This window comes from Tetrao urogallus (genome assembly GCF_951394365.1).
Source record: "Tetrao urogallus genome assembly, chromosome: 1".
NCBI lineage: Eukaryota > Metazoa > Chordata > Aves > Galliformes > Phasianidae > Tetrao > Tetrao urogallus.
Genome location: NC_136813.1, coordinates 114916789 through 114941681, shown reverse-complemented (window position 1 = coordinate 114941681; position 24893 = coordinate 114916789). Strand labels below are relative to the sequence as shown.

General features: G+C 40.3%; 1 protein-coding gene across 1 annotated transcript in view; it reads right to left on the bottom strand.

The window, feature by feature from the left end:
• Window positions 1–23451, bottom strand: part of GTF2E1 (general transcription factor IIE subunit 1) — a gene marked incomplete at both ends in the record, with an annotated part of 41997 nt that extends 18546 nt beyond the window's left edge. The window contains one exon of the mRNA XM_079549082.1: window positions 23004–23451. Coding sequence (XP_079405208.1) covers window positions 23004–23451 — 448 coding nt within the window. The remainder of the gene's footprint in view (window positions 1–23003) is intronic.
• Between the last annotated feature and the right edge of the window lie 1442 nt (window positions 23452–24893).

Genomic DNA, 24893 nt, shown 5'->3' with positions numbered 1-24893 from the left:
AGCAGGCCTTGGGAGCCTGATGGCAGCAGCTGGCAACAGCGAGGAGGAGGAAGCAACGCTGTGTTCTTTCTAGCACTATTCAATGGCATTGCAAGATGGGCCAGCAGAGAGGACACGCTGCTCTTCAGCCTGCTTTCCCTTTGTTTTTTGAGAGGCTCTGGAAGCCCTTGACATGGAACAAAGCGGGTTTTTCAGATGCTGGTTAATTCAGAACAAAGGCAGCATATCATCAGAGCAGACACTGTCCTCCTACCTTCCTCTCTGAAGGTCTGGAACAGACAGCACTCACCAAATCTGCTGTTTACTGGTGCAACAGACCGTGCTCTCAGCCTGCAGTTTTTGAAGGGTGCCCCAGCACTGCCAAGCTATACAATAGCATGTAATAAGAACAGGTATTGCTCTCCAATTGACTTTTGGGGATTCACGTTTTGCTGGCAATAAAAAGGATGCAAATAAGCATTTTCTCATCAATTGCCTTGTATTCTCAGTTGTACAAAAGTTGACCAATTCCCTTCTGATGTGTACAGACACACTTTGCCTGAACGCCCTATTGGCTCTGCTGCATTGCAAAGTATTATTAATATGTTACATTTTATCACGTGAAACCTCATTTGTGACTTGCAATCAAGAAAACTGTAGTATCAGTGTAATCTTTTTTGTTCCTTTAACTACTCTTCCATGCAGCCATGCCTGTCAAGTTCTTTTTTCTTCTTAGTGAAATGTCTTTAAAAAAATCCCTTAATGGAGAAAGTGTGCTTTTTCCTTTACTCTTTTTACCATCTTTTCCCCATTCCTTGTAAAAACTGGCGATGACTAACACAACACCCAAATCTGCACCCAGTGGCCAGAAAAGGGTTATAGCTGAGCAGGACCCTACCTGCTGCACAAAACCCTGTGCTCAGAGCCACTGCCCGAACCAGCAGAAGGGTGGAAAGGCAAGTCCAAAGCAATGAGATGGAAAGCTGCCTCCAAAGGTGGTGCACTCAGTGCCTGCCTGCCTTTCACTTGCTATGTCATCGCAGCAACAGGGAACAGTACTGAAAGCACCACGGGGAAACTCTCCTACCTGACCCATCCCTTTTTCTTCTAACTCATGCAGTGAGAACCACATGGCCCTATGTAAATGAAAAGAACTAAAGTGATAGTCCAGTGTGATAGCAGTAAGTGGCAAATGCACATGTTAAAAATTGGCATTTCTGCAATTCTTCCCTACTGCACTGCAATGTCTTATCACAGGTTTCATGGTAAAAGCATGTAATGCTCATGAAAAAAAACAGGAAACTTCTCATTGCAGAAGACATGTAACAGTCTTCTTATCAGCAGCAAAATATTTAGGAGTTATAGAGCATCCCTGAGTATACAACTTTCTCTGAGCCTGTCTCACTCCAGCAACCTGCATACCAAGAATAATTTAAAAAAGAAAGAAAAGAAAAAAACATTTGGAAGGGCAGAGACACAGAAATACACTAATTGCTGAGATTGCATCTGTTATTAAAAGACAACTAGGAGAAAAAAAGGTGCTAGAGATGCAAAATACCAAGAATCATCCTGCAAAGATAGAGTTAGAATTTATCAGAAACAAAGCCTGCAAGACTGATTTACCAGTTCAGCCTGACCTATATCTAACCAGAAACAAGTCACTAATTTATTTTCAACTCTTATCATCTGTAACATAAGCAAGAAAAAAGGACTTATTGGCATCAGGAGTGTTTTATAAATTTTTCTGACCTAAAGATTACTGCTGTCTCGAATAACCTGCTGGTCATCTGCCATATCACTCATGGAGCTGTTAAGGAGACATACTGATGAAGCTTATAGTAATGCCAGACAAAGCAATAAAAAGCCTCCCTGACATCTGCAAATCCTGAGAGTCCAGAGGGACTACCTCTCTTGATATCATTCTATCTCATTTCTGTTTCAAGTAAATTTCCCCTTATGGCCAATGTCTCAAATTTGACCACCTGTAAAACAAGAGCCAAAAAAGCTTAAATTGCCTTTGCCTTGCTTTCTGTTTGCTGTCACAGAGCAGACAGAGACCTCAGATTATATGACACAGGAAATACCTTTTTAATGGCCTAAAACTATGCCATCATTTAAAAAGAAAGCGTAAAGGGAAAGAGAAGTGGTTAAGAAAATCAATTCCATCCCACCTTCTACATCTCACAATGCATGCCTGTTGAAAACACAGTACTAAGGTAGATGGTACATGTCTAACAGCTCTAGGTAATAAAGTATTTAATGTACCACCTGAAACATCTTCAGAGACATAAGTTCTTCATAAATCACACTCCAGCAAAACATATCCTTGGAGGTCAGAGTTCTTGTACATTAAAAGGATGTGCCATGACTGGACAACAGAAGCTGAGCAAAAAGTTTAACAAATTTTACTGAGTTAATAAGATAGACTGACAGCTTATCTAAGCAATCTCAATTTATTGTTGTCTCCCATTACAGAAACAATATCCAAAAATGTAATTCCTATTTTATTTCTTACTTTGATTAAACATAATCCACATCTGCTAAGTGTTTCAGCACTTCGTTAACCAGTTTAGTCAAACAGTAAAAAGAAAAGAAAAAAAAAAGAAACACACCACTTTGAAGGGTAAACTACCCTTCAAATCAGCAAAGTGTGGAAACTTCTGAATTGTACCTCTGATACTGTCTTTTAGCTCAGTGGGTTGACTCAGCTTTTGCCTAGTTTTTATTGTGAGTATACAAGGAATTCATGTTTGTGAAGTGTTTCCAGCACAGTAAGTCTCAAGTCCTTTCCTCTGACACAGAGCGAAAACCCAAACCAGGCACATCCATGAGTAATGTTTCATGCTATACATGCAGCCAGTATTCATAAAGGTTTTATAAACCTCTATGCATTTTTATTTCAGGTGTTCTACAATTCCAGTGAGATAAAGGCAAGAAGAAAGCTATCAAATTTACCGTTGCTTTTTAGGAGCTAGGCGTAGAGCAGAAACATAAAAGAGCACGAGAACATATTAAAAACAAAACACTAAGAACATTCCCGTTTTTCTTAAATAGCCTCCTCTCCACAGGAAGCTTCGCCTGTCTTTGGAAATATGTTCATCTCTGATAACTGGCTTTACAGAGCTGCTTCTCTCTTCTTCCTTCCCTTTTCCCAGGAGGGAGCAGTGGCTTTGCTGATCACGTGCCACAGAATCTCCTGATTAATTCTGATGGACAACCAGCAGCTAGCTGGCACATCATCATCATCATCGCCCTAGGATGAACAATAATCTGCCTCGCCATCTGCTCACAGATACATTTCCAAGCAGCCATCACCCCCTCCAGTGCCACTTCCCCTGGAAGTGATGCGCTATGAAGTGGCGACATGGGAGCGGGGGGGAGCATCCTGCCCTGTGCCACTGAGCGCCGTGATGAATGGAAACCACGTTGGTAAAGGCAGGATTAGAGGAAGGAAAAACTGCTGCTTCTCCCCAGGGGCAGGCGATGCCTGATCCCCTCCAGTCGACAGCCCAAAAAGCCCCACCGTTCTTCAGTTGCTTCTTAGGTTTGATGAACAGTCCACAGAAGCAGGGAGGGGTGATGTATATGTATGACGAGCATACAGATTCTTGCATTTATTGAGGCCTGTGCAGAATGCAAGATCAAACCTGTGAAGCTGTAAGGCAGTAAGTTGTTTTGAGACTGCAGGACAGCTCGCTGCCTTCACACCTACTTTCAAGTACAGCAGTGCAGCCCAGGAGGTGACAATCACAGTCTCACTGGAGCTGTGTCACTGCTGAGAAGTGCTGATGCCACCAGCAAACCACAGGGAGACAACACATTTGGAAACTGATGTCATGTTGTCATACAGACTTAAAAACAAATCAGGTGGAGTCTAGGGTTTTGTGCAGTTGGTAAAATGAGCTATATATTTTTGATGTAGTGTCAGCACTACCACACAGAAAATGAGGAACTGCTGAAAGCACTCCCTGTGATATGAGCAAGAACTGTCAAAATTCCAGTGACGATCGCAAAGGGCAAAAAGAAAAGCTAAGAGGGATGCGAGAAAGACTGGGATCATAGAGTGGCTCAGGATGAAGGGATCTCAGCAGGTCTCCAGTCCACCCTCTGGCTCAAACTAGGGCCAGCTCTGAGATGAACCAGGCAAAAATACTGAAAATGAATTGAAAATAAGAAAGATGCACACTAAAAACTATTCTCAACAAGTATTAGTAGTCAGTTTCAGTGGAGATAGCCCTACTGAAGGTCTGCCCAGGTCCTAATGTTTTCTAGTGACTGGCAAATAAATTCTGAGAACAAAACAAGGCAGAGGGGGGTACACATGCTTAGAGAGGCAGTGCTGCTAAACCAAATGAAGAAATGTCTGCAATCCACATTATGAAATTCAGTAGAGACAGGTAGAAGGTACTGTCCTTAGGTTTTAAAAAGGAGAGTGAGCAGAAAGGGTAACTGTCAAGGCAACACGCTGCAAAAATCTCAGGCTTAAAATGAAGGACAAAATGAACAGGAATCAAGTGTGTGGTGCTGCAAACAGTAAAAGAAAATCTAGTTGCTGTGTATATTAATAACTATGTCATGCAAAGCATGAGACAATGGTATGTTACATTGCTCCATTCTGCCCTATGACCACCTGTGGTGATAAAAAGACTGCAGCTTCAGATACTGTAATGATTCCAAAGGAACAAAATGACAATTTAACACATATGCTTCATTAGGAAAAAAAGAATGGCAAAGACAGACTTGTTTAGTTTTATGAAGGTCATGAAAAGCAAGTTTAGGATATTTCGTATGCTTTAGCAACAAAAATGGTGACAAACTGTTCTTCAATTCCTGTAAGAAAATGTAGGTTAGGATATTAAGACAGACTGAGGATAAGGAGCCCTGGAATATTGCTAGCCTTGGTGGTTACATGTTACATGGTTACATCCTGCTTTGGAACATCATGGGCTACTTCTGCTAGCCCTTCTTTCTAACTGAAAGCAGTTCCAAACACATACTAAAATTGAGTTATATATTTTACTAACTGCTCCTTCCCTACTTTGTCCCTATTTTTCAAACTAGAAACAAACATAACATTTTAAAAGCCACAACAGACATAAAATTGACATCCTAGTAAGAAAAATTCAACAGAACTTCTCTCTCACTGCTGGCGGCTTTTAGATAAATAACTGTTAACAGTAACTTCCCTTGGAAAAATGTTGATTCTGTATCATCGTTCTGGTTCACAAATCGATGTCTTCTCAGTATTTTTAAGCTATCTGCTCTATCTTTTAATCCTCAGGATTCCAGTTTTAGCCTGTTTTTCCACTGTGCTTGTGGTGAAAGCCAGACAGCCTAGTTTCTGCTATTTGAAGGGTATCAAATTGCCCATCACCTCTGGAGCCCTGCACTCTGTATGGAAACCAATACAACAGCAGCATCAAAACAGTGTCCAGAAAGGACACTGTGCAGTATGCAACAGCATGCACAGTGTCAAAATATCTGAACCTTTCAGATGGTGCACGAGTCAGTGCAGATATGCCAACTACCCTGAGCAAGCATAGCCTGTGTCCCTGTCTTAATACCTTACACCGAAACTGCACGCTCACATGCAAACTTCCTTTCAGTCTGAAAGAAAGCTGAAATGATTACTAAAGTTGTTTTTTTCCAAGAAAATCCTGTAAGAATTCTGTAGGCCATAATACTGGTGAGCCTCTCCACACATGCAACACTGCACCCTGTCCAATGGGAAGTCCATCTGATGCTACACGGCTTGGAGTTCTCAGCATCCCAAGGGACAGAATATTACCTTTTCTCCCTTCCTTTCTTGTTGACTCCTACAAATGACATTTCAGTCAATACCTCACCAAGGCTGAGTGCCTTCCTTTCTGGAATCACAGCAAGCACATGAACTAGCACATTACACATGACTGATACAGACCATCTGCTAACCTGTTTAACTTAAAGTCACAGCAATGCTTTTGACTTTAACACGGTATTTCGCACATGACTCAGCACCAAACATCTCATGATGCCTTTGTCCTGTTTCTCCAGTTTTCAACACATGCAGGCTAAAAGGAGAAGAGCAGAGAATCGTAGGTTGATTCCTACGAGCAACTCTTGTCCACCCTATTCTCTTCTGCTGTTTCTAGTGTGTTTTACTTAGGAGCTATGCAATAAGTCATGTATTTTCACTTTGGTAGATAGAGTGGACTTGCTGATTGGAAAGTGGATTGGAAAAGAGCTTAATTCAGGTGGAATTTGATGAACTGACCACTAATTAAAAAAAAAAAAAAAAAAACATTTCAGGAGTGAAGGCAAAAATTTACAGATGTAGAAAGTGACCAAAAGGATCACCTAAAGGTAATCTGATATAAAGCTGAAAACATTGTCCAAAATCTAAGCCAAGACACTTGGGCTCTCAGTTTGCAACAGGCTTTTTTAAGAAGCCAAAATAAAGTGCAAAAGAGTTTTATGCCAGTCACTGATAAAGTATTAGGTCATTATTTTAATTATTTTATATACTGTATGTTGTGTGTGGTTTTTTTTTTTTTTAATGAATGTAGCTTTTTCTTAATAAAACTCAAATATCATTTCTGTGCAGCAGTTCCCCATCTCTTGAACTGTTCCATACAAAAGAGAAGTTTAACTACATCAGACCATATGTGAGCTTGAATCTAACATGTGCCATTTTAATAGGTCCTCCAGAGTCTTAGAACAAAATTGGCAGGCTTTGTATTCATCTGGTACTTATGGCAGCTGGGAAGGATTCTTCTTACTGAACATAAGACATTTAAAAGGCAGGCATGATCATATAAGTTACTTCACTCAACAGCAGGGCTTCCTTTACTGGCAGCAATAAGAAAGAAGCTCTGCCACTGACCTCTTCAGACTAGATCAAATGTCTGCCTTGGTACAGCCATGCTGCACTTGAAAGTGCCTCTCTCACAAAGTTACTAAGAAAGCCTTGGTAACAAGCTGTGCATGCCTGGTCTGCAAATGCCTGATTAGGAGAATCAAATATCTTGCCCAGCATCAGTGCCCGTGTTCAAGAGGAAATTCTCATTTATTCAGTTGTGTTATTGGAATATCTCAGGTCCTGCAATTGTATTTTAAAACCAAACCGGTACTTATTAACGTTAGCTTCCTTCCAAAGTCTTTAAAGCAGTAGAAATGTTGGCTGCATTACTTTCTTAAGCTGCCTTTTGTTCTTATTTTAGCAGCATTAACTAACAAACAGTGCCATCCTACAACTGATAGTCTGCAGTAGAGACAGATGAGAGGTTTTACAGCTTCAAACTATGACTTGAGGAAGAAAATGATGATATGTCTAGACATCCAGCTTTCTCTGAGGATGACACTGACAGTCTCAACTCAGTCTCTTCTGAGCTTCATCACCAAATTATATCCAGCATCCGGAATGCATCACACAAGTTGGATGGATATGTATAATTACATAGGAGTGTTACTTCATAAACTCTCATTGTAACAGTCAGTTATTACCCTCAGAGAATAACACGGACACAACTGTTCTTTTTCTTTAATTTTGCTGCTAATAAATACCAGCACATTTTAATATTATTCATGTAAATAGGTGTATTAGGCTTATGTGGCAAGATTTTGGTACAGGAAGGCTTCTGCGAGCAGTCACACAGCTGCCCTGTGTCAGATAAAAGCCAGCTCCCACTGCCTACTGCAGGTGGCTGTAGCCTGAAGGAAGCTGCAGCCTGAGGAGAGCCCATGATAGAGCAAGCTGTTCCCTGCAGCCCATGGGGCACCACATGAAGCAGATCTCCATGCACCGCCACAGAGGAGCCCATGGTGTAGCAGTGGATGTGGTCTGAAAGAGGATGTGGCCATAGAGAGCTCCCCTGCTGATCTGGGGGAGCTGCCACCTGTGGGGATTCATGTGGAACAGTTCCTGGAGGATGAAACTCATAGTATGAAGCCATGCTGGAGCAGTGCTTGGAGAGCTGCAGCCTGTGGGAAGCCCACACAGAATCAGTTCAGGAAGGACAACATTCCCTGGGAGGGTGTTCACATGGAAGTGAAGGGGCACAAGGTGACCATGGAGGGGCAGAGAAAAAGCATTATGGACTGACTGCAGCCTCATTCCCCTGTTAGCAATAGGCAATAAATTACATTAATTTCCCCTGAGCTGCGTCTATTTGCCAGTGATAGCAATTGGAGAGTGATCTCTCTATTCTTATTTCAACCTCTGCGCTTTCTTTTCATCATTTTTTCTCCCTCCATATGATGAAGAGGGGGCACAGCATAGCTGAGCTATAGTGTGAATACCACCACAGTAGTTCAGTGCAAGAATTCACTGTCTAATACAGTACACAAGAGTAAAGTCATTTTTAGAAAATCACAGTATACTGGGCATCTTGAGAAGAAATGGCATTTGCATACTGTGCTAGATGCGTGTTCACAGAAGAAATAAAACTGCAGTTGTACCCCTACCATTTCTGATTTCCTGCAGGTTGAGCATCCACTACTCACTCTTTTCAAAGCCAGAAAGCTCCAGGACTATTCTGTTTAGATCTTACATGCCCGTAACTGAAGTAACTGAATGTCTTCCAGCTCCTTATCGGTAAGTTCTCCTCTCTGCTCTGCCTTGCCTCCTACAATGTATACATTTTTTTAAAAATCTAATAATAGTAAGGATCCTGAATACTTCACTATTCTCCTATTAAATACACTCCCTTCTTACAGGACAAGGACCAAAAATGTATCTTCCCACTCAGATGAAGCGTCCCTCCCCACTTACACAGCCCAAGATTCTCTCTACACTTTGCATCAGCTTTTTGTTTTTTAAAAAACAAAACTTTAACTTCTCTACTTATTTTCAAATTAATTTTGCCTCGTTCACAACAATCTGGGGAATGCAGCAATTTGTTCTGGTTCCATGTGATCACACAGGGACCAAGGGATGTTTTGCCTTAGAGCTACAACTAAATGAGGCAAACAGAGAATTAAAACACAAACAAAACCCCAAACCACATAACCTCGCTCTGCTGGCACCTGCACCAGTCACTCACTGCGCTATGAAAAATGGAGCTTTTAACTGGAAGCAGGCACAAAAGCAATCACTTGTTGTTGCTGCAATCCCAACCCAGAATACTTCCAATTCTCCTTGGGCACAAGATGAAGAATAGCACTACAAAGTTAGTGGCATCCACTTTTGTATGCTCCAAGGACTAATTCCAGCTAATTCATCACTTAAAAGTTGTAACAACCATTCCCACTTAATGCATTCATTGTCTGCCTGATGCACATCACAAAAACATGACAATACAGATCAGAGGTGCAAGAGAAGCATCCCTCTATTTCACAACAAAGTATTCAAGTACTTGTACAGGATTTACGTCAGGGACAGCGAAAGCCAGACAAAGTGACTGCAGTGGAAGAAGAAAGTTTCAGTTCTTAGACAAAAGTAGTCAGCAAAAGATCAGAGTACTTTATTAAAAACCATATGAGTCTTCCAAAGATGCCAAAACACTGCCTTTCAAACAGAGTCTGATTTAAACCTTTAATAAGAAAATGATACTGCTTTGTATTCCCCCTGCTCGAGATCCTGACACCGGACAAGAGATGAGAAGTTGCCACAGGAAAGGAAGGAAGCAAATCTGAAGCTACAGGAATATGCTAGATTGGTCTCTGAGCTTTTATGATTGCTCACTCCATCAGTAATTATTTTTTTTCAATAGTCACCAATGTAATTTGGAAACTTTATACATGTACTACTGAACTAATATACAAAGGCTGCTCCAAAAGGAATGCCTCCTATGCCATCATATTGGTCCACAAAGTCAGAGGTGGATTTTGGTGGTGGTACGGCAGTAAAGGTTGAACCTTTCCACCAATATTCTACTACATGTTGTTGCTGTGTGACAGATGGCAGCAGAGGGGCAGTCTGACAGAATGGTGTCTTAACATGGAACATGTACGAAGCAAAGATGTGAAACTGAATTCCTCCATGTGGAAAAGACAGCACCCACTGACATTCACTGACACTTGCTGAACACTTACAGAGAGCAAACAGTGGATGTGAGCACAGTGAGGAAGTGGGTGGTGTGGTTCAACAGTGGCAACAACAACAGTGGGACATGCAAGTTGGAGGCCAAAGCACAGAAGAGAATCTACTGGTATAGAGGGAATGATTATACAGCATGATTATGAGTTATTAGAGAAAAAGAGTGAGCTCAATCTTAAGTTTTGGATGTGCCAGAGGATAAGAGGAAAAATAGAAAGCAAAGTATTTCAACTGGGAAAAGCGAAGACGTTCAACTGTTTTGTATTCTCATTAAAGAACTGAGGAAATATGATCCAGATCAACTAATAATTAAATGATTGTGTAACTGGTGAAGAACAGCATTTTTAGACTAAATCACTGTTTTCTCTGAACCTGAGAGGACACTTCAAGAGTCTATCTTGACTCACTTCTATTTCATACTTTCTATTAAAGATTTTGAAAGTAGAACAGGATATGCATATGTAGTGTTCTAATGAGACAGATTTGGAAGTCTGCAAGTCTTAGAATGCAGAAGTCTTTACAAACTACAGATATTGTCAGAAGTCCAAAAAATGACATTTACTGAAGTCCAAAGCATAACAGCCTTTATATTACTCACCCATAACAGCATTTTCTCCTTCTATACTGCCTAAGAAAACTCACCACAAACCTTAGAAAAATACCTTTAGATTGGCAGAATAGGGATGAAAACGGTGTCATAACTTGATTCTTCAGACACTGCAATGTTGGAACGCTTACACGGATCTACATAGACAAGATCAAAGTGAGTGCCCATGCTCAAGACTGTGCCATAGTGACATTCTCTAACAAGAGAGCTTCTGAGTAAGATAACAATTCTAAGCTTTAACTGCTATAACCTGAAAAGGAAAAGCATATAACAAAAATGAACTGAAGGATTTTGCCTCACAGCTGACAGTAGTTCTTAAATGAAGAGTCATCGCAAGTTGAAAAAAAGAAATCAGTGTTTCAACAATGAGAAATTGCATTTCATATCTGCATGCAAACAATGGCATTACATTAAAGAAAACTGTTTTATATAGTCTTAAAAAAAAAAAAAAATCAGCAAATGCATATTTGAAATTGTATCACATATTAAGTAAGATTCAAGCAGCAATCTGAAAAGATGAAACCTGCTAGTTAAAGGAATTCTCAGGCATTTCTAACACTGATATTCCTGCCTTTCCACATTCTTTTTTTTGCACAGTCTTAATGCTCCTTCCCAAATTGATTATAAACAAACACACTGACATTAATTGCAAATCTCTCAGCTCTCACAGGGAGTTTCAAATAGAAGGCCTCTCATGTTAATTCCTTTTGCTTTCCATCTCCTTAAGTACATACTCACACTTGGTACCACTAACACTTCATTCTCTATTAAATATAAAAGCACAAAGATGAAATTTTTACAACAGTGCTGAAGATTAGCTCATTGGTATTTCTAAGGCATGAGTTTTATTTGTGTGGGATCTAGAGCTTCCAAGTTGCACAAAATTGGAAACCAGCAAAAATAACTCAGTAGGAAAAATTCCGCTTGTAAAGCTGTTGATTTAATCAGAGAAATCAAGCAAGTGTGAAGAGAAGGTGATTATATTTCCCTTTCAGAGAGAAGGTGGAAACCCTAAGTCAAAAAGACAAGAAAATACATGGTAGAAGGGTGATCTCTGGAGCTCACGGCCGCTGTATCAACCTGCAAGCTTCTACTGTGGTATCTATAGCACAGTCACTCCCAGGAACATTTAGGAGGATCCCTAAATCCCTATTTGCATATGATGTGAACAGGGGTCTTTAGCCTCAGCCCACATCTTCTCTGGTTTCACAACCAAAGTTGCTCACGCTGATGACAGTCTACTCCAGGGACAGTCTTGTCAATAAGACAGCAAATCCTTAACACTGCAACAACCAAATGTATTACAGATTGACATGATCAGGATTTCATTTTGGAGGTTAATATTAAACTGCTGTGGAGCAGACTAGCTTTTATCCTCCCTTGAAAGCAGCATCCCTTGAAAGTTCCTATCTGCTATCTTCTTTCAGCTGCAGGCAGATTCAGATGAACCACTAAGTCACTTACCTGCAGCAAGAGACCTTTAACTGATGAGAAGGACAGGGTGCTGCTGAACACTCCTCAGCAGAAACGTTCCTGTGCTGAACATCATCTGATGTTCAGTTACAACACTGTGTAATAGACTTCCTCAAGTTAAATACTTTGAAGCTCCTGAAAGAATCAAGCTAAACACAGAACCAGCTCAAACTCTTCCAAAATTTTTAGCTTATATACAGCATCAAATACAGCACGTGAACATAGCTTCCTTTCTCTCCTCCTTTTTTTTTTTTTAAAGCTTCCCTGCAATATTTGTAAGATTTTAGGTTAGTATTTACATACGTACCAGACAATTTAAACAGAACTTCTGCTGACTTCTCATATCAGAATAGGGATCTTTTTAAAATTGGTGTAATCCATTCCCAAGAAGAAATGTCATTGATTCGTAAGAGGGTGTTCACAAAGCAGGGAGAACCATTCAGACAGCCATCTCTCCATTTCAGCGGTGAAGCATCACAAATCACCTAAGCCATTGTCTTTTACGGTTAGGCTATAACCTTGTCCTCAACTCACTGCAGTATTGGCTGTGCTGCTGCTTAGGCCTGAGGGCTGACAAGCAAACACCTTTTGAATCAGTTTCACCAGCTGAGTGCAATTATTATGGAAATGTAAAAGCAGGTCTCCTCAATATAATTCACTGCATTTGGAAGAAGTTGCTAATCATCCCTTTACAACACAAAACTATGATATTCAAATATATATTCCCATGAACACAGACACAAGAGTTCATACTCAGTCTTGCAGCAAAGCAGTTATCTTCTTGTCAACAGAAGTGCATTCAGAGGATTTTTCTCAGTCTGAACTCAGCAAACTGGGTCACACAGATTCAGACCAACAGCAAAGGTAATAGAGGAAAGATGCTCTGCCTTAGCCCCACATGCAAGCACAACCAAGAAATATATTAGGCACATTTAATTCCTTAGGAACAAGCAGGAAGCTAAGAATAAAACCATAAAACAGCTTTGGAGGACTGCAAAGAGGGAAAAATTCTTCCATTACGTGATCTCAGATCGGCTTTATTAGAGCTATTTTGTATTATTGAGCTTTCTCCTGTTCTGCCAAGGCAGCTGCCCATTTCCTTCCGCATCCGAGATCTCCTTTAATCACTGAAGACAGGATGCTGCGCTCTGATCAAATGCCTTTCCTGGCCATCCCTGGTGGAGGGAATTAAAAGACTTGCCAACCCTTCTGAAATGCAAATCTTCACCAAACAGGTTTCATGCCTCTTGTTACTCACCCTGAAGAGCACGTTCAGTGCACCACTGAACGGAGTATGGTTTGATTATCTTCTAAAATGAATACGGTCTCGCACTTATCACCCCCTAAGCTCTGTCATTTTTTTCTTTCCTCCTTCCCAAATCTCACATTTTTCAAGCAAAACAGCTTCTGATACCTTCAGGTGATGATAAAGCTTGAACCTCCAGCATTAATTCTCTTATCTGCATAGCCAATATGGCTACACTGAATTTTCCCCCTCAAATATTAACTATTTCTGTCAACTGCTGAGACCTTAACAGTAAACATCACTAACAGAAGAGTTCTTCCTCTACACCTTTTTAGAGAGCCTGGGAATATCATTTAATTAAAAAGCATTCTAATTACAATGGGGAAAACTGATAATCTAGAAAAGGACAAGAGAAAAGAAGACACTGAACCACCTTTGACAGTTCCAGAGAGCAAATAAGTGTCTGTAGGAAAACTCTGAACACAGTTTTGTGCTTTAGGTTCAATTTCAACCTTACAGCTGTGATGGATGACGTAGAGAAAAGGGCAGTTACTTTCAATAGCCAACTATAAGCACTGTGTACATCAAGACAAAGTTCTCCAAAGTAAAAGCCAGTATGCTGCAGGATATTCACCTGGAGTCACTACTGAGAGCCATATTGAGTCACCACTATGTTTAAAGCCAGACTGAAAATTGCAGTGAGAAATTGGTATTTATGAGCAGCTGCATAACAACGAAAGACAAATCCCCCCCCCCCCCCCAATTTTGGAACAAATTATAAAGTTTATGCTATTTGACAACAAACTAGATTTCATCAACTAATGCTGAACTTCCAGCAAATTCAGAAGGAACCAGCAACTTCCCTTGAAAATATAACTCAGTATTGTTTATAAGTTGAGATTGCTGTTGGTAACCTCAACACCACAGTTAAGAATCAAGGCTAATCGAGCTGGGAGATAAACAGTGCTCATTCTTGCAAATGAAAGGAAGCAGATTTTGTGAGCTGGCAGGACACATGTGGACTGCAAGTGCAAGAAGTACACGTTTGGCATGTATGGAGATGGCATTACTGCCAGATACCAGGCATTTTATCAGGACACCTGCCACAGTGTCACCTGGCATGCTACTGCAAGAAACTTCAGCTTCACAATCCTCAGCTGCTTTGGAAATTGGCTCAGGGAAGCTGTATTATCATTGGCAACCCTGCTGCACAATTGATCAGATCACTATAGAAACCCCATGTTTTTCACTCACTCATACAACTGATATTTCTTGGTAAGCTGGAAATGAGTCTGAACTGACATGATAATAGAAAGAACTGATTGAATGTTGCCAGAGGGGATGTCATTAATTTTTCAGAAAGTGTAACAGATTAGTGGAAACGGGTAGCTCACAGATGAAGGTTCAAATGCTCATCCTCAAGCACAGAACTGAGTGACAACAGGGCCCAACTCTGACCTTCTTTTCACCACATGACAATAAATAAATAAATAAATAAATAAATCAGGCTTTGAAGTATAAGAAGCAAAAAATACTTCCCCTTCCCCCCCCAGAAAAAAACCCAAAACAAACACATCTCCCTCCCAAAACCGAGACAACCTAAAAGCACTTCACCAGACTGACAGAAGGCCTCTCCTCCCTCCCCTCAAGGGCAAGGATTTCATTCTTCTTCGGCATAAATGTTTTTCCTTCAATTATTCCCCATTTCAGACATTGAAACAAAAGATCAAAGAAGAGTCTATATACTATACATACTGAAAGTTATGTTCTGAAGTCATTTTCCTTTAACAAGAATGAACTGAACTTGAAGCAAAATGCAAGATGCTATATATTTCTGTCAACAGAGGATCTACTTTTCATTTAAAAAAAAAAAAATAAAAGAGAGATTATAAGGCTCTTCTTACGTCTCCAGACCGAAAACAAGTTAGTCAGAACAATTCTAACTATGGAACTGGCTTCAGGAAATCACTGTAGGCAGCTTTCATTTGTCTCCTAATATTTGTGTACAGCTTAGTAATGGTTTTGTCAGGTCAGAAACGCTCAGGAATCACCCAGTCCATTCCCCCTTTTAATAAAAGCAACGGGAGTCATATCTCACCTTTCCTTTGCCCCAGATTAGACTCCTTAGCATTTACCATGTTTTCTCCATTTTTAGACATCTTTTTACCCAATTATACTTTTTTTCTGACAGCCCCTTCATAGGTTTGTGCAACCGAGTGCCATCAGTTGGAACGGGATGGAGTCACTGTCCCCAGAGACAGAACCATGCAGATGTGGCACTGAGGGGCACGGCTTAGTGGGCACGTTTGGGCTGGGTTGATGGTTGGACAAAGTAATCCTAGCAGACTTTTCCAATCTTAATGATTCTGTTTGTTTCTATCATATTTTGTTCAAGGCTCCAAAAGACCCCTTCAGAATGCACTGTCAGATGGGCAAGTAGTTTCTTTGTCTCCCAGAGAAGCCTGAGGCAGTGCTGGTGCATCCAAGAGGCGCATCCAGAAAACTCAAAAAAAAAAAAAAAAAAAAAAAAAAAAAAAAAAGCCCCCCAAAACCTCAAGAAAAATACTTCCTCTTGAAGGAATGCCAAATGAGCAAAGCTTTTTTTGCTATTCCACTATTCTAGAAAGTGCAAACAGTTCCTTTTTAAGATATTTTCCATCCCATGGGCAAAGCTGATGAAAATCATCTCAGCATTTTTTCTTTGACCTCTTTCCCCTTCAATTTTACTGTTGTATCATCATCCCTATTTCTGACAGATTTGAAGAAACTTTTTAATATTAGCTTTTAAACTGTTAAAAATAGTTCTTTTAAAGTATTTTTTGGTCTCACATTTAACACACATTAAAGATTTCCCTAATATCATCTACCTACTCAACCTGTAATCGTAGGGGTTTTTTTCCCCGCAAGTTGAACTGGAAGGGCACACGTTGGATAACATGGAAGGCTTTTGTTTAAGCAGGATTCTTATCTATTCTGCATTCCACATCTCTGTGAGGATATCCTGAGGATAACCACGGGACATTCAGGTTGGATGTTAGTTAAAGATTTCTACTCTGAAGGAGTGTGCAAGCATTGGAACAAGCTGCCCAGGCAAGTGGTGGAGTCACCATCCTGAAGGTGTTCAAGAAATGTGCAGATATGGCACGTGGGAACATGGTTTAATGGGCATGGTGGGGATGGGTAAACAGTTAAACTAGATGATCTTAGAGGTCTTTTCCAAACTTCATGATTCTACAGTTTTAAAGCTGGAGAAATCTACATAATGAAGCATTTCATGGTAAAGCCCCATTACCACCTATTTCCCAATATCATATGACTTATAGACTCATGAAGGATTCACACAGATGCCAATGACTTTTTACTGTTACTCCACTGTAATTATTTCTTGGACACAGTATAAATAGCAAATATCAAAAAATTCAAAAGATATCTACCAAATTTAAAGTGTATTACAGAAAAGCAGCATTAATCTGTTTGCTTTTTTTTTTTTTTTTAAAGCACTTTGGAACCACTTGGTATTATCTAGAGTTCTATCACTTATTCTTCTCAGTATGCTAGTAAAAGCACTGTCCCACAAGTAAAAGGATTCCAGATGTGCTCCTAATCTGACTTACAAGCAGAAGTCCATGACTAAACGGATGACACTTTGCAGATGGTATTGCTGAGCATGCAGTACCAAAAGAACAGCAAGATATCAGAGTAAAAGAGAGAAATGGTGCAGTCCAGCTTTCAGCATATCACTGCAAATGCTTTTGCAATGTTCACAGGTCTAGAGATCTTATTGTTATCTATTTCAATTTGCAAAGCCAAAGTAAAAGTGAAAGCGATAACCCTTACTTGAAGGCCAAATATTGCCTGCGCTTCTAATAATAAGATGTCCTTTGCAGACAAAAATCCTACCAATCCTACTGTAAGTAAAGGCTTGCATTTTTCAGATTAAAAAAAAGTAGAGGCACAACAGCCAGAGAACAATCTGGAGTACAGGGAAGGGACCAACCAGCACTACACAGGCAACAGCACTGAGTTTTGGATTTTGCCTGGAAAGAAGCCTTTGTAATCCTGGAGTCTATAACATTACTGTCACCTATTTCTCTCCCAAGTCGAATAACCTATGGTGAGATAAAAAGGTTCCTTTCAGAAAGAGCGTCCAGCTTCAACTCATTCCCTTCAGGTTATAGATAGAACCTACGTATTCCTTGTAAGGCTTTCTGAAGAGCCTTACTTTCTTAAAAACATGCTTACTTTCATAAAAACATGCATTAATTTTGATGTTTTTCTTCAGTTTTTCCTTCCCTGTAGCTCCAGGCCTTATCACACTGGAGCACAGCAAAGCTGACAGGAGTATTGTTGCAGCTTTTGCCAGAAATTTGAATAGCAACAATGAAACTAAGCAGAATATGGATAGTTTCCTTCTGCTGGCGTGTGCCAAAAGCTTTGTGTGGCAGGGCAGACAAACAAAATGTGCCTGAAAAGTCAAGAAAAATCACACTGCGATTCATTTGCAAGCAGTTGGAAAACTAACAACAAAGACAATGAAAAAAATCTCACAGAAATTCAAGGTTGTTCAAAACTGAATTGCTCTGAATCCTTTCTTTTTCAGGGAAAGTTTCTGGTCTGCCAATTCACACGCAGACTTTTTAAGTCCTACTTTGGCTGGTAAGGCTGTCAACTGCTGTGGTAGGAGTATCATATAACACACAGACAGCAGTATATGGTAGACAGAGCTATCTAGAATGCCTATTCTGAAAAAACTGTCCAAAGTAAAGGACAAGAATCAATGAAGCAAAAACAAATCAGATTGAATATATAGCATGAATGCATAGAATGAATAGCTCAACGTGATTTTTTTTTCTAATGGCTGAAAGGGAGAGAAATCAAAGAGATGTACCAGAGATGGACAGGAGAGCTCCAGAAGAAAAGGCAAGGCAAAGAAAAACAAGTAGAAGAGGGAGCGTAGGAAAAACAACAAAATAGATAAGACAGACTCAGAAGTCATTTGAATTGGATGAGGAAGATTTGAAGAACTTGCCTGTGTAAGCAGAAATCCAGAACAATAAGGTGGTTGTGTTTTAATAGCTTGCTGAGGATGAAGTGAGGAAGTGAATGCCCAGAAGAAAAGGCACCAGATAAGGCAAAAATCAAAGACTGGTCAAGTTTCTAATCTTAATAACAGGGCTCAAATCATGTAAAAGCTCAACTGAAGAAATGATGCGTGAGTGTGATATAAGATGCTTTGTGCCAGGTACAGAAAAGCAGCATCTGAACATAAGTGTACTTTATAACAGGAATGCATGTAACGAGTGACAGTAAAAGGAGAGGGGGGGATGAACTTCAAGGTGTTGTCTCACCTTCTAGAAAACTGAGGCTGCCACCTTTAACTATTCTTCCTAACAGCACACCTAATAAGTCTCATGAACAGCATGCTACCAGCACAGTGCATCTCCAGGAGCAGTCAGATTGTAATAGCTATTCATCAAACCAGGACCAAACCATGGGAAGGCAAGGTGGACATAAGTAGTCAGCTGCTGCAATATCCAGTAACAGAAGACTCTAGTAATTACAACCACAATTAAGAACATCCCAACAACATCATCTTCCTAATTCACATTACCCACTCATCCTCTTATTTCCATTATTACTCACATCTTACCTAACCAAATGTTATGGTGAGGACACAACATATGGATGTAGGTAAGAGACAACTGCAAGTACATTTGCTGTTAACATTATATTTTAGAATAAGAGAAGTGAAAGAAAACAAGCCTGTAAAAAAATTAGATTGCAAACATAGAAGTGAACAGAAAAGTTACTTTATTTAGCATTTACTTTCTTTCAAAAATCAAATTCACTTACTACCCTGGTAGATATGCTGACACAGTTTGGTATTTAGAATACACAAGGAAATCCTGGGCTTAATACTAGCCAGTGTAATGCATTGCAGGATCTAGTTTCTCTCACTCCTCCACTTCAGCCCCACTCTCCCAATTGCAGTTTCTAGTCACATCATTTCTTTCAAACTGACCTTGAGGTTTGACAGTCAAATCCAATGCTAGTCTAGATTTACAAATATGATAGAGTTTGAGAACAGGATACATCAGAGACCTTCCCCAACCAGACCCACTTAATCATGCTACAGAACACATATCCACGAAAATAATTTCCATTTTGATGACATTCAACAAATCAACCAGACTAAGCCAGTATGCATAGAGAAAAGAAGACAGCTCCCTCTACTGGGTGAGATAATGCAGCTCTTGGGTCCACCTCCCACCCTACAGAGACCATACTAGCACATATGTAAACTTTTGAGATTTACATACATATATTTGTAAGCCAATCCACAAATTACTACCTAATTGCTTAGACTGCTCTATAGTTCCAGGAATTAAAAGCTTCTGTAGTTTCTGCTTTTAAAACCACAGGAAACAGCAATCTTCCCAAAGGTCTCTGAATGAGCCAGATGAGGTAACATCCCATATGAAGGTGAAACACTTGAAAAACCAGAGTCCCTTATGTCAGCGTTCATTGAAAGCTCAGGTCTGGAAGCAGACAGTTCAGCAGCGTTATTCACAGTACGCACTTAACATCTGACTTCTCTTAGTGTTACTCAATTAAACCTTTTCTTGTACAGCTCTGCCTCAAGAGACAAGTCCTTACCTTGTTTAAGGGAATGGCTGCAGCTTTCTGCCTGCATGAGGCTTCCTCACAACGGCTATGGCAGACAATTGCTAGCATGCATGCAGAACAAAGCGATGAAAGATCAGAGCGCAGGTCAGACAGCAGATCACAGCACAAAGGTAAAGCAATGATCAGTTTTCAAGTGTTTATAACAGGATCTCTTTGGAACACTACAGTGTTTTTCCTTTCTCAGTCAACTCGAGTGAAAAAAGGCTCAAAGACAGACTTTATTCATACATTTGTGTTTTCCTTGCTGTAGTTCTCAAAACATTGAAAGTGGATAAGAACTGTCAGCACCGTGCAGCAAGCCAGACTGCAGCAATTCCTATCAAAAGCAGTCAGGTCAATGGGCAGAATGCAAACCTGAAACCTCATGAATTCAAGTTCTTACTACATATTTTCTGTTGCAATTAGCTGAGTGAAACAAGTGTGATCTTGCATGCTCAAAAAGACTCTCTTCTGTAGGACTCTAGGATATCACCTCCAAATTCAAAAGCCTGGAAAGACAACTGCAACTTTTAAACTATCACTGCAAGCCTCTACAGTAACACCAAATCTACCCGCAAAAAGAGAGCAGCTTATCCAAATGAAAGCTCTTAACATGGTTTTCTGTTACTATCAATTCTCCAGGTACATTTGGAATGGTAATGCAAACTTATTTTGCATTGCCTATATCATTTGACCTAGAAGGTTAACAATGCTCAAAGCTTTTAACTTGGAGTTCCAAGAAAGCAAAGGGAAAGACAAGAAAAAGACAGGAAGAGCTTCAAGAGCTTCAAAATAAGCCCTCAACATCAAGGCACAGAGAACACAAAATTCCAACAGAGGTACAGCTCTGCAATTCCTCGTAAAGGATGCAGACAACATGACTAGGGAAGACTGCCTTCTGTACATCCTTTTCCCTGAAAGAAAAAAAAAACGCCTCCAAACAGAAAAAAAAAAGCAGCCTGACCCATGTTCACGGAGTATAATAAACCAACTTTCTGTCCCTTGTTCAAGGCACGTTACAGGTAGTTTTTTTCCCCCCACTGTTTTCACAACATTTAATTAAGTTTTCAGCCAGGCTTCTCAAACACAGAGAATCTTTTAGTTAAGATACATGAACACTACGATGACAAAAGCAAACTTGGTGTGTGCTCAAAAGTATTTTTCAAATAAAACTGAACAGCAATCAAAGCATGACAGTACACCTCTGTGTTCCCTCGTCACCATCATTTAGTTTCTCTTGGCAAACACTTTCCCAGCCTCCAAACAACAATAATCACAATTTGTATTGAAAAAAATAAACACCTCAGTTTTTTTCCAACATTATCCACAAAGGGAGTAGAGCAGATGTGAAGCAAGAGGGCCTGCAGTCTACATGAAACAGACCATGGGTGAAGCTGGGAGGCTGACAGAGATGCTACAGTTACAACTTCGTGACTGCAATAGAGTGATCACAAGCACAGACAGACATTAGAAACCTTCTTACCATCACTAACAAGGAATGGGAAAAGAGAGAGCCTGTTCTTCTAATCCTACTTTCATTCTAGAACAATTGGGTCAGTTTGCATTTGATTTTTAACCAGAAAAGAAGAAAGAAGCAAATGGAAAGTCAAGAAATCTGAACTGTCTCCAGTTCTGCATGGCAAGGACACTGAAGAAGCAGACAATAGAACAAGATGCCTTTTAACAGCAAATTGCCATTAAATATAGCTACTAGCATAGAAGATGCTTTCCATGCTCTGTCTGCTCCATAGACCTCTCTAGCCCTGCTTTTTGACTTACAATATTTTATCAATGCAGCTGCTGTCCAAGAGCAGATCAGGTCAACCGTGACTGAAATACCCAAGGCTTTCAACTGCCCTTCAGCTCTTCTGCTGCCAGGAGTTTCAATAAGTAGGAGAGGTGAATGCACAGCACTGATAAGGCATCCATGGAAAAGGGTGCCTATTCACTATACAATAAAACCTGGTCCCCCTGCACGCCTTGTTCAGAGTTCTCTCTGGGAGACCTAAGAGTCTCAGTTCTTTTCTGATATGAAATTCCAGAGGACAGAGAATGCACGTGGATAACACAAATCCCTGTCAGAAAGCAGTCGTTTTTACTTAAGAAAACACACACAGGGCAAAGAATTCAAATGAAAAGATTGAAGAGTAAGGAAACTAGTTCAGAGGGTAGAGGCCTGATGTCCAACCTCTGCTCCCTGCCTTCACCTCAAAATAATCCCAGATTAGAGAAGTAAAATAGGATCTCATCAGGCGCAGGTGTTTCTCCCCTCACAGGCACAGATTCAGACTCAAAGCATTTGGACTGCGCCAGCAGTGACACCTTGCAATGACTGATCTTATATGCATGAGACAGATACACATCTCCACTGAGACACAGACTTGGGAAAAAAAAAAAAAAGGTTGTTTATTCCCAACCACAGACAAGTCTGTAATTAATTCCTTTTAACTTTTGTGAGAATGCTTTACACTAGGGAAACTAGGTCATGCAGTATAATGAAATGGCTAGAAGAAAATTAAACAGTAGGAGTTTACTCCCTGAATGCCCATATCTACATTATAAATTATCATATAAAGTCATCGATTTATATGTCCTCTCTGCAAATGAGAAGTCAAGAAGTGACAGTTTAACTACAAGATCAGCTTATATCAAAAAGCCACCAAAAAGGACAGACTGCCTTTTTCATTCTTGAATTTGACGGGGATGAGACCTCCATTTCTCCGCTTCTTATAACTCAAGTATATCTACTTACAAGCATTTTACCAGAATTACTATTTGCCTGTACAGATAGCATAAGAACTACACTATCCATTACCAAAACTACCAGCAGGGCAGCAAAGTATGACTCTTTAGATCACAGCAATAGCATACAGTATTTTTGTAGTCACATGTTTATCTCTGCAGAAACAGAGTGCTCCCACCTCCCACCAGGCTTGAGAGAATCACTCCAAGACACCCTTTCTTTAACCCAGCACTCGCAAATGAGAACGCCAGAGCACTGCTCCCCATGCTCTTACCTGCCCTGGGGTCAAACAGCTGTTTGGCCTCCAAGTCTGTGAAAGTACTGAAGCAAATGGGGCATTTAAAAGAGGCGCGATTGGTGGAGTCTCTCTCATCCGTCTCGATCCTCCTCCTCATGTGGTCCAGCTTGTACTTCACCACATTCACCAGCAGGCGGTAGTTGATGAAGTAGTAGTTATGGCGAGTCGTTTTTCCATCTGCAGCTGTCTCTACCCTCATCCTGCATTTGATGAACTTGTCACCCTTAAGGGTGTTGAGTACAGACCGCAACTGCTTCCGATCAAATTTAAGGAGCTCTAACATGTCCTCTTCCTTCACACAGGGGTTTCGGATGAGAATGTCCAGAGCCAAAGCGTGTTCGATGCCATAAAAGCCACGCACAACATACTTGGCGAGGCGCTTGAGAGCTGCAGGGACCTCAGTGAGGACGTCTGGGTCAGTCATAGCAGCTTCAGAGCTTGACCTTCATGTATCCTGTAACAAAACAAAAACAAAAAAGGCACTTCTGAAGTCAGAAGACTAGTTTTATGTATCTTTTCTACAGCTAGGAAAAGGATGTGGCACTTTCCATCCTTAGATGTTAATAACGTCAATGCAACAATTGTAGAATTAGGAACTGGTACCTCAAATTCATAACAAAATGGTGGAAAGCAATAGCACACAAACTGCTACCTTAACATTCAGACAGTTGCAGTTCTACTCAGAGCTGAAACAAGAAAGCTGTCCTGAATCTGAGCTCCAGCAGACAGCTTCCTCAGTGATGAAACTTCTACCTTGGTAGAAGCAGAAAAAGGCTACAAGAAGACAGGCCTTAAGACAGCCCACAAGAGTGGATGTAACAAGTGGATGTAACAAAGGGAAGCAACTCTTCATACAGCACAAGGCAAAGGTTTACTGGCATTTCACAAGGTTTTGTGCGTTTTCCTGCTGCTATTTCAAGCCTATCTCTAGCCAATAAAAAAATTTCCCTCCACTCAATCCACGTATATATGGGAGGTTCAAGGTAAGCATGAGTATTATAAATGCTTTGGAAACACGCAGAGGTTTGTACCTCCAGTGAACATCAAATAAACTTTTGACTGGTCTATTTCAATAACAGCCTTTATTCTGCTTCAGGGTATGAATAACTATTTCTTATGGTTAAGCAAAAGGTTCCTCAAAAAGTTACAAAAAAAAAAAAAAAAAAAAAAAAGAAAAAAAAAGAAAAAGCCCAACATAACACATATGAAGTTGTTTGTTCTTCATTGCTAAGTAATTTTTATCTGTGAGCTAATGTCAAAAATAGTTAAATTCTGCCAATCTCACTGAGAGATTGTTAGATTTTTCCCACACTGAGCATGTCCCTCCCCAGCACTCGAGTCTTAAATAGAGAAAAGTGGGAAAAGACAGCAGAAGGAAGGATTTGGATGGGTGTCCTGTTTTTTATCCACCGTTATCATAAAACCCGTAATATCTTTTTTGACAAACAGTATTTTTACAGTACTTTTCTGTACTCCCCACGCTAATACACCCCCTGAAATTATCAAGCTCTATATGTTTACCCCCCAGCTGATGAGTCACTTCCATCAGGTAAGACTGCTCAAAGCTTTGTTATCACTTAGCACAGTAACCCACTTGGATTTTATCTTTCATATGAAAAACGCTTCCCCCTCAGAAACCTTAAACACCATTAGTCATTGAAGCTTTACTTCTCTTTAACCCTCCCCTGCATTCCTCTCAAGGGTTACAGCCAGCACAACTACAAAGCAATTCAGCCTTGCACTGCGGTTTGTTGGTTTCATCTCTTGAATACAAAGGACATTCTTATTCTTTTCTTTTAAAACATCTCCTCGCCTCAGCTCTCTCTTTCTCTGTCTTAAGGCCAAATATTATTCACGGTGCTCAAA